The following is a 16,560-nucleotide window of genomic DNA, read 5'->3' as shown; positions in this document are numbered from 1 at the left end:
AAACCTGTGATTAATCACAATAATTTTTTAAAATTGCAATTAATTCTCAAAGGATCAAAGGAAATACTTTTTAATGCAATATTGAACTAACTTTTGCAACTTGCTGCTGCGGGATATTATTGAACCAAATACTTTAGCTAGATGAAAAAGGATTAAACCATTAAAACAGGCATGCAGTGACTTTATTGTTGTTGATCATTAACTGGGACTTTCCCCGTCATATAACATTAGACTGTTATGTGCACTGTGAAAATTTCCCCATTCCTTGGAAGTATCTGGTAAAGGAATATGTCTGAAACAGAACCGCATATCAGGCTAGCTGGATTATGGGTTCATTCAACCATAGCATATCCTATATTTCTCATCCTTATAGCCCCTCATTTTTGTTCAATTCAAATTTTAAGATTTTTTTCCCCATAAACACATGGCCTGGGAGAGTGTGCAACAATGAAACATCTCTCAACAAAAGTCATTGTTAAAGTAGACACATTCCCTCTTATCCCAGCCCTCTCCAATCTTCTCCAAAGAAATCACTAGCGACAGTGATGGATGTTCAAAGCACACCCATCTTCCTGTAAGGAAGCAAAGTAATTGTAATTATGGTGACAGGGGAGGGAGAACAGTTCTGGCTCCCTAAAATGATTTCACAGTCTCATTTGCACTTGAAGAAAAAAAAAAAAAATCTTGTTAGCAGCAAGGAAATGGATCATGAGAAATTCAGCAACTCCAAATATTTCGGAGAGATGAGAAGAATAAAAAATAAGCTCCACGAAAATCCCATCAGCCCTTTTTGTCGTGCAGGAAAAAGAGAATAAGTGAGCTCAAGTGGACAACCAGCCCAGTGTGACTTCATTGCCAAAGTCCTTTACAAGCGTTACTGGGTCTGGGAACTCCGGCCAATAGGGCAAACACTGCAGGGTGGTCTCAGTGTGCTTGATGGCCCACTAGGGTCATGTGCACACTAGCTTTCTCCCTCTGGAGAACTAGCTTCAAATTCTACAGGCAGTAAGAGAAGAGGAGTCTGCCTGTTCCAAGTCCCCCTGTCATTATATCATGGAATCACCTGCCACACCTGCCCTTAAAAGCAAAGTCAAAGCCTCACTTCCTGTGTAAGAATTCTCCAGTCTGTACTTTAGCTAAGCAACTCTGTCTCTCTTGTTCTGTTTGTACAGCCACCTAGCACAATGTGGGCCTGGTCTACAGTTAGGATCTCTAGGCACTGCTGCAATAGCAGTACGGATAAAAACTCAACAAAATTCATGAGATATGGAGAACTGGTTAATTTAAATGATTAAATCAATGTGTGCTCTTTATCATATGGACCCCAATGTTTCCATACATCCACTATGGACCAGGATTGGTTTTGACTCAGCAACCAAGAAATGAAAGGCTTTGTAATCCATTCAAATCTCCTGAGCCTGCTAGTCTCCCTGAATTGTGTTTTCACTGTTTGGTATAGTTCCCTTACCTGCCTAGCTTACTCTTTCCAGCACAAAGATATTTGAAAAGCTTCATAAATGCCTGAATGTTTGCAGTGTCGGGCATATTTCAGGTTAGAAAGAGCAAACGTGAGATAAAAATAAAGCTGAAGAATAAGTCAGTTCATGGCTTTATCTGAATCAGATTTCCCAGCACGGCTCACTATTTTGGCTCACAATATAATTATCATCCCCACTTCTACAGCAACCAGTTGGGATACAAGACACTGAAGTGATGGATTCCAGGTAAAATATAAACAAGATGACCAAAGCAGCTCTTTCATTATTATACTTTTCAGAGTAACAGCCGTGTTAGTCTGTATTCGCAAAAAGAAAAGGAGTACTTGTGGCACCTTGGAGACTAACCAATTTATTTGAACATGAGCTTTCGTGAGCTACAGCTCACTTCATCGGATGCATGCCGTGGAAACTGTAGCAGACTTTATATATACACAGAGAATATGAAACAATACCTCCTCCCACCCCACTGTCCAGCTGGTAATAGCTTATCTAAAGTGATCACCAGGTGGGCCATTTCCAGCACAAATCCAGGTTTTCTCACCCTCCACCCCCCCACACAGATTCACTCTCCTGCTGGTGATAGCCCATCCAAAGTGACAACTCTTTACACAATGTGCATGATAATAAAGTTGGGCCATTTCCTGCACAAATCCAGGTTCTCTCACCCCCTCACCCCCCTCCCAAAAACCACACACACAAACTCACTATCCTGCTGGTAATAGCTCATCCAAAGTGACCATTCTCCCTACAATGTGCATAATTAAGGTGGGCCATTTCCAGCACAAATCCAGGTTTTCTCACATCCCCCCCCCCCACACACAATTATTATTATACTTGACACACTCTTCTTCTTTTAGGGTTACCCTATTTCAAGTTCCCAAATAGAGGACACTACTTGGGGGGAGGAGGGGTGTGTGTGTGTGTGTGTGTGTGCTGGGACAGGAGAGGGTATTTGGGGGCTGCTGGAGGGGTGTGCACACTGAGATGGGAGTCAGTATTTGGGGGGCATGGAGGGAGGTATTTGGCAGGGCTGGGGTGTGTGTGCTGGAAGGGTGTGTGCACTGGGATAGGAAGGGGTACTTGGAGTACTGGAGGAGATATTTGGGGGTGTTAGAAGGGTGTGTATACTGGGATGGGATTTTGGGGTGCTGGAGGGAGCATCTGTGGCCTCACACTTGAGATGGGGGGCAGTGTTGCACTCTCTGTCATGGTGGTAGCGTGGCTGGCGCAGGCCTGGGAAGTAGCACCAGCCCATCAGTCAGCGCCTCCCTGCAGGTCTCTCCCTCTCCCCAGGGCAAGGAGCCAGGGCCTGGCCCTGTCAACCCTCCTGGCCAGGCTCTGAAGCCCTGCAGCAATAGGGATGCTTTCTAATTGCTGAAAACTGGACACCTGGCCCTGCTCTTGCCCCTGAGGCTCCGCCCCCCAGTCCCACCTCTTCCCCCAGACCCAACCCCCGCACGCTCCTCTCCCACATCACTCACTCTCCCCTGTCCTGGCACTCACCTGCCACCTGCTGAGCCGGGCTGGGAGGAACTGATGTGGAGCCAGCCCGCCTGCCCAGTCGAGGCACAGGGGGCTGGGGTGGGGGTCAGTCCCCAGAGCAAGGGCTGGGGAAATCAGGGCACAGTGGGGTAGGCAGACAGGATTCCCCTCTCCCCTGGGGTGGCAGCGGCACCGGTACCTACCTCTGTGCTGGAGAGACTGGAGCTGAGTCCCAGAGCCAGCCAGCTCTCTCTGTAAAGAGTCATCAGCTTAGCAGAGACCAGCTCCTCCAGGCTCCAGCAGCAGTCGCTGCTCCTCCCGCCCCTGGTGGCGGAGGCCAGTTACTGTGGGTTCCCTTTTCAACTGGACTTTCTGGTAAAAAAAAAAAACAGACACCTGGCAGCCCAGCACAGCAGGTCATGTGGTCCAGCCAAGAGGTGCTTGCAACTCCGCTTACCTGGCAGGGTGGGCCGTGGCAGATGGGATACAGCAGCTGTGGCTGCAGGGGAGGAACCAACTGGAGCACAGAGACAGCTCTTTCTGAGCTGCAACGTGTGCTCTGCTTGAAAAATCCCAGATATTTCCTGTTATTTGAAAAATCCCCCCGGAGAGAGAGCAGACTACCAAAGAAATAGGTCATGCCGGGAAAATCTAGCCGTATGGTAACCTTGCTCTCTTTTCTGTTTGTAAGATGTGGCTTTTTTTCTCATGCAGATGTAACACATATGGAACAACATTTGATCAGCCTTAATTTGAAGGCTCAATCCACTCTGTTTCTGTAACAGATCAGGGCAAAATTTCTTCCTGCTGATTTGCCCAGCTCTTGCTCCCCCCTGTATTCCAATCACAGTGTGTAGCTAAGATAAAGTGCAGTGTCTGTAACACATTGCAGTGGAGCTGAATCAGTTCCCATGCAGCTGGATCAGCTTCCCTTTTGTCATTCCTGGCTGATTCATTAGGCTCAGACTATTCAAAGTGATGGAAATTATATTTAGGTCAGAAATGTATTTTAAATATAATGGGTATTTCTAAAAGCATCTTATGCAGAGACTTACTGTCTGCTGCAGATATGACAGCATGTGGATCTGCAGAACCATGTTAAATTACTGTCCTTACTACATTTTTCTGATACAAAAGGAGCTCCCAAAATCTGATTTTATTTTGTTAATTCGGTGCTCTCTAAATAAGAGAGCCACCTTCTGGCAGTTCTCATTAAGGAGCCCAAAGAGGAAAAAGCTCAGATTTCCCCACGTAAGGCGGGGGAGGGGGAAGAGAGGAAGGGGGGAGACACACACACACAAATAGCAAAAACTATTGTTCTACAATGATGGTGGAGATGGAAATGTTTTGTGCCACTGATCGATACATGAACTGGCCAGATGCTGGTTGTGAACCAATGTTAGGGATAGGGCAGGAGTTTGGTGAGGTGCCTGTGATTCTAGGGGGGTTCACCCACACCCGTAAGGGAAGCTGTGTTACCATCTACTCTGCAATCCTGGGTGCTTCTGTGCTGTGCAGCTTTGGCTCAGTGCCCTGGCACCGGCAGCCTGCTCACAGCACGGTGGCCTCACCCTGGCTACAGCTTGCAGGGTGAAACCAACAGCCCTTCCAGTCCTGAGCCTCCGCAAAACCATCTCCCCTGCAGCGTCCTGTCCCTCTCATTGGCCCCTCACAGAAGTTTAAGTTAACTGCCTCCAAAGAGGTAGGGGAGACACCAACCTGATAATAAGAAAAGGAGGACTTGTGGCACTTTAGAGACTAACAAATTTATCTGAGCATAAGCTGTAGCTCACGAAAGCTTATGCTCAAATAAATTGGTTAGTCTCTAAGGTGCCACAAGTCCTCCTTTTCTTTTTGATAATACAGACTAACACAGCTGCTACTCTGCAACCTGATAATTTGGCTGAGGATTCTACCCTTCAATTTGATACATAGCACTAAAATAGTTTTGTAATAAACCAAGAATAAGTATATTAACAAAGAACAGCGATTTAAATGATAACGAGTAATAGGCCAGACAAGACAGTTACAAGTAAAACCCAACCAAACAGGGCTTGTAGTAACTAACACTAAATTCTGTCAAATTACCATCTTTGTCTAAGCAGGTTTCTCACCTGTAGTCAGTTTCCAGCTCCTCCTGGGTGAAGTTGAGCCACTTTTCATGACCTCCAAGAATGCTGCTTCTTTATGTCCCACAGGTGACAGATATCCCAAAGTCTTTCAGCTCTTCCTTACATCCTCAACAGATAGCTTTTTCTTAAAGTCAGGAAACCCACCTGGGAGCCATTGCCATATTAATTTTTCAGTTTCCTGTGATTTTTCAATGGAAATGGTCTTCCTGCTATCCCTGATTCAAATGCATAGTCCATTGTTCTTGGCCACACCTGATTTGATCTTTCAGTTGAGCTCAAGAGGTGTTGGCCATTCTCCTTCCTCTGGAAAAAAGCTGGTTTTGCCTCCCGGGTCTATTTACAGACTCCCAAACATAATATCAGAGTAGCTATAAATTCACATACAGCATCGTTACTTACATTTCACAGTGATATTAACGGCTAGCTTGTTGCTAGTTTCCAAACAGTATTACAAAACACCGTTTAAATAAATATCATGACAAGTGTGTGAGGTGTATTCAGCTAGTCAAGTCAACTAAGTTGTACGGATACATGCCAGGAGGCCTTTTGCCATCTGGCATTGGGGTGCGCTTAGCGTCACAGTGGCCATTACACTGTGGTCATGGACTCCTATTCCAAAGGGCAATGGCCTTGTTTTGATGATCCTATGAAGGCTAATGGAGCCTGTTGGTTTTCCGGTTTCAGAGTAGCAGCAGAGGGCTCTGAGAGAATGTATTATGTACTTGGCAGACCACTCTATTGGTGATCCAGTTGGACTTTTTAATGGCCTAACATTGTCCTGTTCCAGAAACTGAGCTCCGCAGAGCAGAGCTGCTGGTCCTCCTTAGATACAATACTGAGGGGAGGTGGCAAGAGTAGCTGGAAACTGACTACAGATGAGAAACCTGCTTAGACAAAGATGGTAACTTGGTGGAATTAAGTTTTAGTCACTACATGACCTGGGAGTTAGAACACTTCTCCCCTTACTGTTTGCCTGAGGTCCTGCTCATGCTGGTATCCTGTTGAGTTCGCAGCTGGGTTACAAATCTGAGAGTGGGGTGCTATGGTTCTGTTGCTCCTGCTCTTCTACTTCTTTGCGTGAGGTGTCCATACATGATTGAATATGTTATAAGCAAATGTGGGTTTAGATGCCTTGAGACTCTTGGCTGTTAATGCCTAGATTAATACTCCCAAGCCTGTTATGTGTGAATCACAGCCACTGTCATTATGGCCAGGACTCCTGATGGGGTCTGAAAACGTCAGTCCTGAACAGGCTGAAGAGGCTGTTTGCTGAGCAGTGTGATATACTCACTCTCCTTTAGGGACTGCACCCATCACAACCCTGACTCCATTCATTTGGGTTGCAGCAGACTGGGAATCCAGTAGAGGGCTGCTACATAGCTGCCCAGAGCCCTACCTCATACGCTCCCATCCCAGGAACCTGTTTTATGAAGCATTTTCATCACAGAACAGCTGAGCACTTTGCCTCATTGCTGAAGTTCAGCTACACCCCCCTGCACACTCATTCCCAACTGTAAACTTTCCATTTCACTGATGAAAGCAGCCTGGTTTATGCTTTATCTGTTCCCTGTTACTTCCTGCTCCCCACAGGGCTTCAGCAGGAGAGAAAGGAGAGCTAAGCTTTTGGCTTTTCCCCCCACTAAGCCTTGTCAAACTTCTGAGCAGCCAGCCAGGAGCCCCAGGGCATCATGGAGTCAAGGCTCTTAGATCTTTCAGGGCGGGGGTAATTCTATTTTCCCGTTCCTCCAAAGGATCTCCAATTCCCCTGCTGCTCAGTTAGTGCTAGTCTGCTTAATCCGAGTCTGTTTGAAGAAGGCAGCAACAGGGAAAAGAAAAGTTGGAAGGACAGACATGTTGTTTCCAAGCAGCTGCTTCTTGGGATCGATGTGAAAAATCAAATCAAACCCTCCTCCATTCTCAAGTTCATCTCCTCCAAACAGCCAGCCAGCCTGGCAATTAGCCTGTCTGAGGAGATAAATTCATTTTAAGCAAGGAAGGCTGCACACTTCATTGTGATGGGAGCAATGTTCTCTGTCAGTGATAGCTGGGACCTGCATTTCTTACTGGCTTTGGGATGTTTTGTTTGTACAACAAACAACAGAGACACATGGCTGAGACAGATTTGAGGTGCTCAGGTACTAAAGTGGCTGGGACTACATAAATAGATTTCTTTTTTTCGTCTCATTTTAGTTAGAGGTGCAATCCTGTGGCCTGGCATTTACTAAGCAGACAAACTGCAGATGATGCTGAAGTCAGGATCAGAAACTTAGTTCAGTGGAGTTACAAGAGACTGTTGTGCAGGCTGGTCTTGTAGCTACGGACACACAGTCGTTTGATTTTAATTACCAGAGGCAGTGTGGTCCACTTGTTAGACTGGGCCTCCATCAGAACTCAGGGGCTCAATTTCTGACTTTGCCATTGATTTGCTTTGTGATTTCCAGTCTTGCACTTGACTGTGCTTCACTTTTAGCAATTGTCGCAGTGACAGTTCTCTGGGATAGTATGTGCGCACAGTCCCTCTTTATACAGTACATTTTAAAAGTGCCATTGGCCTTCACTGCTCCTGTTCAAAGGAACATTTATCACAACAGTTATGACAATAACTGTGCATCGCTGTCCTTTCACAAGAGTCCTGAACTGGCTGGGATAAACTGGCCAGCAGATCTTCGGATTCAGCAGCTGTTAGGGGACAGTACACCTGCTCACATATCTACCTCCAGTCTCCCAGCAGAGTGGCATCTCAGTAAATTGCCACTGATGGACCAGAAATGTCAGGAGTGCCCTATCAACATTTGGATGGATTCCTGATGGTAGGTATATTATTAAGTTTGGGAATCTTGTTGAATGACATTATATAAAGATCATACATGGATAAAGCCCAATGTTTTCCCACTGTTATAATGATAAACCACAGTAAAATGTGTTACACACAGCCTATTCTTTATAATCTCTCATATGCCAGTTGCTTGTTGTAACTGTGGGTAACACTGTTCCTTTGCAAAAGGTTTAACAAACCTAAGATCTGATCCTGCAAATACTAAAGCACAGTAGAAATGACTCATGGAAGTAATGAGCCTGAATTAACTATAGTGTTTGCTAGATTGGTTCCACAGTTTCTAGCCAATGGTCCCTTGTATCTACTCCCTTATAATTGGTCACCTTGTATTCATCTTCCTGAAATCTGTAAAGCTCCTTTCCCTCAGCTGACCACTATTTGGCATGATTTAGCGTCTCTGTGGTTTGGTAGCCATACGTATCATGTCTCATACACATTTCCATGCCATATTAGCCATTTTAAATTGGCAGCAAGACAACTTTAAGACAGCCAGCATTTCAGCAATATTCACTTCCTCAGCGAAGAAGGAAAAAGAATGGGAGTGCTAACCATAAGATCCCTCTGACACAGGCACCAACCATCGCTCCCAACTACAATAAACACCACAGAAAACGGTGCAAAGGATTCTGAGATGTACCCAAGGAAGAACCAGTGATGACACTGCAGGTGGGGTTATGGTTTGAAAGAAGCTGGAAGCCTTTCAAATAGCATCTTAAACATATCAGAAGTCCTGGAACAAGCAAACAATCCCAGCTGAGCAAGTAATAGATTGAAAAGACAACCTAGGACAGAAGCATCATTTTATTAATTTATTTTAAAAATGGCAAATTTAACATGCTATTTTTAAAAAAGGGTAAAATATCAAGATGTTGAAAATAAAACCACAAAGGAGGCATCACAGGGCTAGTCAGTATAAAATAGCTTTAAGTTTAAATGCTCGGCAAATCTGTACCATTCGTGTAAATCAAACAGCGCTTGATACAGTCTCTAAACACAAAATCCTTTTATCGCTTTGTTTTACCATAGCGCTGGATAAGAAAACACAACAATTAAAAAAAAGTAACACTTTTAAATTGAAAGGTAACATTACAAACACGATATTGCTATAGGCACTGGTAAAAATGTTTTTATTTGAACAGATAGTGCCATGCTAAATATCAGTATTCAGAACTCTGCATAATTCCTTTTCAAATTATACAAACCTTTTGGTGTTAGTGAAATTAAAACTAGCTATGCTGGTTCCATGGTACTGCCTGGCTGACAGCCCAATCTATTGTGAACTCAGGCTTTAACATCGGGGCTTAGACAGGGTAAGGTGAGGGGACAGGCAGTAACAGTGTACTGAAAGTATTCTCTTGGTAGGTCAGAGTACTCTATCAATTCAGTTCCTTCAGTGAGTTTCATTACACTGACAAGGAGCCAAGACTTTCAAATTTGGGTGCTCCAAGTTACATCTGTCCTTGAGGTACTGAGCACCCACAGCTTCCATTGAAAACAACAGGCAATATAGGCACACTCAGCACCTTTGAGAATCAAGTTGTTTGTTAGATGCTTATCTTAAATCTCGTATTTGAAAATTCTGACAGATGGGTGTGGAGGGTGGGGCATGTGGAAGGGGGGAACAGGCAAGGACAGGCGTGTCTTTTCACAGAGGACTGAAGTCCCTGATCGCTAAAAACAGATTAAAAACCAGACAGTCTTTCAAATGAGCATCACCCAGAGATCTGTACTCTCCTTTCCAAAGCTCGTCTCCATTTTGCTCCCCATCAGAAAGCAGTCTCCCATTTACATCTGCAGTTACAACTATCATCATCAGCTGTCCACTCCAGGGATCCTAACCGTGCTGGAAAATAATCTCAAACACAACTTGGTCAAAATACACGGCTGAATCTAAGCAACATAGTTGAGTCTGAGCGAGCTTGGGCTACGAACCCTGTTGAGAGGTTTAGCTAGAGAGCTGTAAGAAGACTGAGGAGGGGAGGGGAGAAGTATGGTTTCTGCTCACATGGTGGTTTAGAAATAAAAATCTCTGTGCACAGCAGTCACCTGCAATGGGTTAGCGACAACCTCATTGGGCCCGGTACTACAGCTCAACCCTGCTCAGCCACCATGTCCACATGCAACGACATCTACAGCCTGTCTCAGCATCGAGCGCACAGACCCTCAGTGTCACTTGCACTCTCCTGTTCTGTAACGCAGAGAAGCAAGGCCTGATCAGACCACAGAGCACCCAAGTCCTCTGCGAGGAGGGAGCTGGACTTCGTCAGAATCTGGTCCCTGGCCGCCTATAAAAAGAATAAACCTCAGGCGAAAGGAGGCTCTTGGGCGAAAGCAGCAGCGAGCGAGGGCCACCCTGAAGTGGAGCTTCACCTTGCCAGCTCTCACCCATGATTAAAAAAAATCCACATGCTCCACCACCCACCTCTGCTCCTTCCCTTTTTGGCACACCCCGTTAGTTTTAGCTCCCCCCTCTGTTGTGTGGGACACCCAAGATCAGCAGTTCCTTTGGTCAGGGAGCAGTTCTAAGCCCCACGCTCCTGCATGACAGACTATAGGGAAGGGAGAGATGCAGTTCAGTCTTTTGTTTCACTAGGGAGTCTCCTGTTAAAATTCACCTTTAAAAGCCGTCGTGGCGGGAAAGGGTTAATCAAACATATCCTCAAACATACGCTGCCCCATGGCTATATAAAGCTCCTTCTCCTCTGGGGTCATTTGGGCCACCAGCTCAGGCCGCTGGCTCACTTGACTGTAAGAGAATGGACGTCCGGCCACCATGACGGTGGGGTCCTCTGCCACCACTTCAAACTCCTCCTCATCCTCTTCATCCTCGAGCCCGTAGAGCGTAGCTGTGGTAACAGGCAGGCGGGGTGGGGATTCCTCCTCTGATTCACTGGTATCACTCTCAGAGTCACTGGCATTGGTGCTAGCTAAGGGAGCCGCCCCCCCCACACCAGCAGCAGAGACAGAGGGGGTTTTCTTCTCATGGATAAGCAGAGCACGCATCACCTCCTCGTTATCGTCCAGAGCCGCGCGGCCCTCCCCACGTTCCTGAAATGCATCCATATCTTGACCACCTACAAGAAAGCATAAAGGAATGGTAGGCAAGTCATCATACCGATATGTCATGCTGGCCATTAAGGAGGGAGCACTATGTACTGGTTAGGGCAGCCTGCTACTGGGGGTCAGAACTCCTTAGTTCTAGTCCCAGCTCTGTCACTGACTCTATAGCCTGGAACAAGCTATTTCCCTTCTCCATTTCTTCCTCCCTGCCCATCTTAAAGTCGAGATAGTTATACTAGCTCAGCATACCTCAGAGCAGGGCAGTAGCGTCTTCTGTACTGGGAAAGGGCTGCATTTTTGTTAAGTAATATTTGCTGTACAATAACTGGAAGAGCACAACAGTGTTTGGGTATACAGGGTGTCTACAGTTCAAGGATTCAAAAACACATTAAAAAGAAGGCTTTCTGAGCTTTTCTGCGTAAGGCTCTTATCAGACTCCTATATTTGGTGAGAGCATTATGAGTCCACCCAACACTAATAAACCGGCAGGCAGACTGAAAAAATATAGAAGAATGGATTTTAAGAGCCTTATGTAAAAATAAGGGATAAAAACTAAGTCAGATTCCCCATGGCAAACTTTTTCTACTGCACCGAAAGACTCTGCATGTGAATGATCACTTGAGTTGAGCTGACTGGATTCCACCCTCATACATTAATGCCACTTGCTCTCCTTTTCCTGAAGAGATGGAGCCTTGACCTTTAGTCCAGTATCATCTATCCAGGTTCCAATACCATGCCCAGCACCGTAACTCCCAACTGTCCCATAAGTTGCCTTAAAAATGAAACAGAAGGGGGTGTTTCATCTTTCCCCTAGGGAGGTGCAAACTGATGAAGTTTTTGGTCATTCCCAGGAGCTGACACTAGGTTGCAACTCAGTCTCATAAGAAAGGAAAGTCCTATCTTCTCCACAGATGCATCCTTCAACTGTTTGATTGTTTCCTGGTTTTATGGAATGCTGCTGTCAAAAGGTGGTTTATTATCATGATGAGAGAGGGGGTGGGTCTCAGGAACTTAAAGCCAGCCCCATGGTGGGCTTTGAGTATCAAGACAATCTTGAACTAGACGAGTGGTTCTCAAATTGTGGGTAGTGACCCTGTTTTAATGGGGTCATCAGGGCTGGCTTAGACTTGCTGGGGCCCAGGTCCAAAGCCCGAGTCTCACCACCCGGGACCGAAGCCCAAGTCCAAGCCCCATCGCCCAGGGTTGAAGCCAAAGCCTGAGGGCTTTGGCTTTGGCCCCCACCAGGGCAGATGAGCGTGGGCGGACTCAGGCTTCAGTGCCCTCCTTCTGGGGTCATGTAGCAATTTTTGTTGTCAGAAGGGGGATGCGGTGCAATGAAGCTTGAGAACCCCTGAACTAGACTATTAAGTGTGGAGCTAGGGCAAAGATCAGAACACTAGAGAAATGTGTTCAAGGTGAGCTGCTGCATCCTGTACCAGAGGAAGTTTTTCCGGGACGTGTGGTTTCATTCCAATGTATAATGACTTGCAATAATGAAGCCACAAGGTTACAAACGTATGACTCAACGTGGTAAAGTCTGATGGGGGAGACGGGGGTGGGGTGGGGGAACGGATGGACGACCATCTTCTAGGCAGCTGAAAATGGATGAAGGGTTTTTGTTTGTTTTTTTTGCAACACACACCACTGAGGAGTGCAGGTAGAACACACACATTCTTCAGAGCTGGTGTTGACAGGCTTTGTTAGTAGGAGTCCCAGATGTTCCTGGCACATTTTAGCCTGGTATGAAAGATAGAAGTCAGATTCACAGGGGGTGGCCCGGATTGCTGTTTGTGTTTCCACAACTTGGCAAACAGGCCAAATTCTTGGAAAGAGGGGATTGTGTCTGCAGTTTTGTGCTCAGCTTAAGGTTTCTAGCATACCAAGAAGTCATTCTAGAGACAAGAGATCTTCTTTGTGAAAAAACACGATAGTCCCTCTCAGTGAGAAGTGGTATACTCTAGGAGGTTAGCCAGCAGTAGCCCAAGTTTATTGAATGATTTACAGTCCAGAAGGGTTCTATGAATCATGACCTTGTGAAAATTCTTTGTGCTGGACTTTAGCATCTCATGTTTTCTGCCAATACCCAAGTTTTCTTCCTTCCTTCTTTTTCTGTCACACATCATCCAAGAGTCATGGAAATCCGTGTGGGTGGTGTGGTTGTAAAAGGCACTCTGGTGCCAGACTGTGGATAGCAACATTCAGGGTGTGCTTTTAGTTAGTATGCTTTGTATAGGGTAAACAAAGTAATGTACCAGAGAATAAAAGGAAGTGCACCCTAAAAGTTGTAAGTTAAATAAGGCAGAAACACACTGCCTGACCATAATCACCTCAAGCTCTGGTTTTATCAGATATCTGCCCGAACAGGGTTAGCCCACCATCCGCACCTCCACTCCCCTAAAAAAATCTCCTGCTGTTCTGTTCCCCTCCTGAAGGGTTACTTTGCAGGAAAAAGGAAGATTTTAGTGTTCTGGATTTAATTAAAACAGAAGCATCAGAAAGATTCAATACTTCATTTTTTACCATGTCAGATGTTATATGTCAGAAACTAGCACATTGCAGTAAGATTTCAGTAGCTCTACAGAGGGAGAACTAGAATGAGATCCTCTTCAGAATTTTTTTTTTTTTTTTTTTAATAAAGTCTCTGCTGGTAGCCACTCTCGTAGCATTTTGTCCTTCTTTGTGCTGGTTTTTTTGTTTCTGAAAATAAACACTTTGCTTTTTGGATCTTGGTTACATTTCGCCATCTTCTGAGACACTGCCTGTTTCATTTGGTGTTGCTCAGATGGTTGTATATTTCAGTTGAATCACCCAGTTAATCTAAAATGGTCTCCATTTATTACTTTTTTGTTTTGGGCTTTGAATAAGCTTTTCAAAGCAGGGACTGTCTGCTACTCTGTTTGCACAATGCCTAGCACAATGGGCCCACAATCTTGACTCTGGTCTTTTGTGGATATGACATTAATACAAACAATAATAAAAGCAAAAACCAACGAAAAAGACTGTTGATGACTGACAGTCATAGGAGGAAGCAATAATGAGCAACCCACTATGGTGACGGATTCTCACTCCTCCTCGTCCCCAGAGACTCTCAAGCTGCAGTTCTGATACATTGTTCTATGCATACAGTAGTTGTCTTGAAAATCAACAGATAACTAGTTACAGAAGGGGAGAGTGGATACGTGAACATGGCATATCCACTAGAAGCCGATTTGATGAGCCTTGTGCTCAGCACACATACAATTTGAGTTTCATTTTCCATCCATGCCCAGTTGGTAACAAGCTTTCCAGAAGAAGCTGAAAAATGTTTCATCCAAAACCAAACAAGTCATAATGGGCCAGAACATCTGTCTTTGAAGCTCCCAGAAAAGCTAACAAACAATTAACATTTTAGTAACACAATCACACCAGTGTGGGCAACTCAGCTTTCCTGACACGGGTTTCAATGCTGTGCCTAGTAAATCTTGTTCTCTTACACCTGCTTGGCTTCCAAAGGCTTTACATGGCAGATGAAAGATATAACAGCATAGCAGGTTAGTGCTAGGATACCAGGAGCGGCAGCTGTACACAGAAAGGGGCAAAAATGTTCTTCCCACTCTAAGAATTATGCAGCACTTCTCCCCTTTTAGCTTCCTTACCATCTTTGATCTCGTCCGGATCATAAGCCCCCTGCACTGTGCTTTCCCGCAGCCAAATTGGCCTCTCTCTGGCTGGCTTCCCTTCATTTGTTGACCGATTAAGATCCTCCTGGTCTTCCATGCTGATGACGACATTCTGGGTGTACAGGTCCTCATACGACGGCCCTTTTGTAGTCCATGCTTCCCGATGGTATCCACCTGCTAGGGCAGCTGCCCCTGCAGCAGCAGCACGTTCTTTGCTATGTAGAAGCCAAAGGGATTAAAAAAAAAAAAGATACCATTCAGAATTAGTCCTTTCCTGTATAACAGAGGTTTCCTGTCGTGATTTTCAAAAAAGCCCAGGGGATTTAGCCACATACCCCTCTTAAAATTAATCATCTCCCATGATATGCTTGGAGAATCTCAACCCCCATTTCTTAACCACGTTGCCAAGAATTTCTAGACCAACTCTTTGATTGAGGAATGTAGGATTCAAAATACTAGACAATCTAAACTACTGTGATATGCAGGAGAGATACTAGAAGGGAAGGAGGTTGTTAAGCTCTGTGAATATGATTACATAGGAATAACAGCCAACCTGGTTATAAACCTGAATATTCTGAAATGAAATTCACATCGATACACAACATGGTCCTTCCCAGTAGCTAGCTGGAAAAGTCATTATTTGCTGTTACACCATAGTCTTGTATTAAATAAATTAAAACACCAAGGTTTAACCAAGTGGGTTGACCGGATTGGAGTCTCACAATGCTCAGATGTGAGAATTCTTATTCATAGTAATTATGAGCAATTAGACAAATTCACCTCGGAAAACTAAGTTGAAATCCCAGCTCTGATCACAAGTGATAATGAACTTGCAAGAACTACCTGGTGAAGTTCTATGGCCTATGTTATACAGGAGGTCAGACTAGATTATTTTAGTCAGGGGCTTGGAGGAAGGGAGAGGGGGTTTACAGGTCAGCAATAGAGTGGGGCAATGCCTGAGGTTTGGTGGAGGCTGTTGTCCTAACCCTGAGTAATGGTGGTGGTGGTGGGGGGGAGTTTGAAGGTCAGTATTGCCGGTTACTGGGCAGAACTGGGTGAGTGCCCAGGACTGGAATAACAAGGAGCCGCTCATCAGAATTTAGCACCAGCTTATTTTCTCAGTTGATCCACAGCCAAATCATTGTCATCCAGGTTCCTATCTGAGCCAGGAAAATGCACTACTTGGATCTGAATAAAAAGAACACAGATCTGAATGCCCTCTGCCCCTGATGGCAATGAGCCCAAATTACCTTCGCTATCTGGTCTTGTGCTCTTACGTGCATAATGAACAGGAAAGGCCACAGAAAGAATCTTGCCATTTTCCACTTGAGGGAAACCCAGGGTGAATGAACTGCTAGGCTAACGTCGCTCAAAAGAATCAACAGATTCAATGGAGAATGCACCCATCCACCCTTAGTAGATCTTGCAAGCATTTTGAACACTTTATATAGTAAATGGTATCAAAGGCTGCTGACAGATCGTAAATATGCATGGGCACCACCCTCCCTTTGTACAGAACATGATGCTAATGCTGTTTCTGTTATCATCCCCGGGGTTGAATCTATACTGATAGAAGATCCAGGTGAACCTAGAGGTGTTCTGCCATGATCTTCTCAATAAGATTCCCCAAAGAGGGAAAGTTTGAGAGAGGGTGGTAATTGGAGAGGTCAGGAATATCAAATGTTTGTTTATTAAGCAAGTGTTTACCCACTGCTTGTTATCCTAATTCTATTTTAATGTTTAAAGGTTGGTCCTGGGAAACTGCATACACATGCCATCATTTTATTTGCTCTGGCAGAAAATAATTATGCACTCAAATATCTGCCAGGAGCAAGAAATATTTAACCTTTCAACAGCCAGGTAGGTGTTCCAGGAACTAACCAACCATATAC

General features: G+C 45.0%; 1 protein-coding gene across 4 annotated transcripts in view; it reads right to left on the bottom strand.

Annotated features, from left to right (window-relative positions):
* Positions 1 to 8,735: 8,735 nt before the first annotated feature.
* The window catches only part of GTF2E1 (general transcription factor IIE subunit 1), a 97,147-nt gene continuing 89,322 nt past the window's right edge, over positions 8,736 to 16,560 (bottom strand). For all 4 annotated transcript variants that reach the window (XM_073309620.1, XM_073309614.1, XM_073309628.1 and 1 more), the window contains 2 exons: positions 14,645 to 14,883; positions 8,736 to 11,023 (listed from right to left, as the gene is read on the bottom strand). In XM_073309620.1, the coding sequence (XP_073165721.1) occupies positions 10,593 to 11,023; positions 14,645 to 14,883 (670 nt within the window). In that variant the 3' untranslated portion in view covers positions 8,736 to 10,592. The remainder of the gene's footprint in view (positions 11,024 to 14,644; positions 14,884 to 16,560) is intronic.

Source organism: Lepidochelys kempii, chromosome 1 (genome assembly GCF_965140265.1).
Source record: "Lepidochelys kempii isolate rLepKem1 chromosome 1, rLepKem1.hap2, whole genome shotgun sequence".
Classification (NCBI taxonomy): Eukaryota; Metazoa; Chordata; order Testudines; family Cheloniidae; genus Lepidochelys; species Lepidochelys kempii.
Note: the sequence above shows the minus strand (reverse complement) of the source record. Positions and strands in the feature narration are given on the sequence as shown.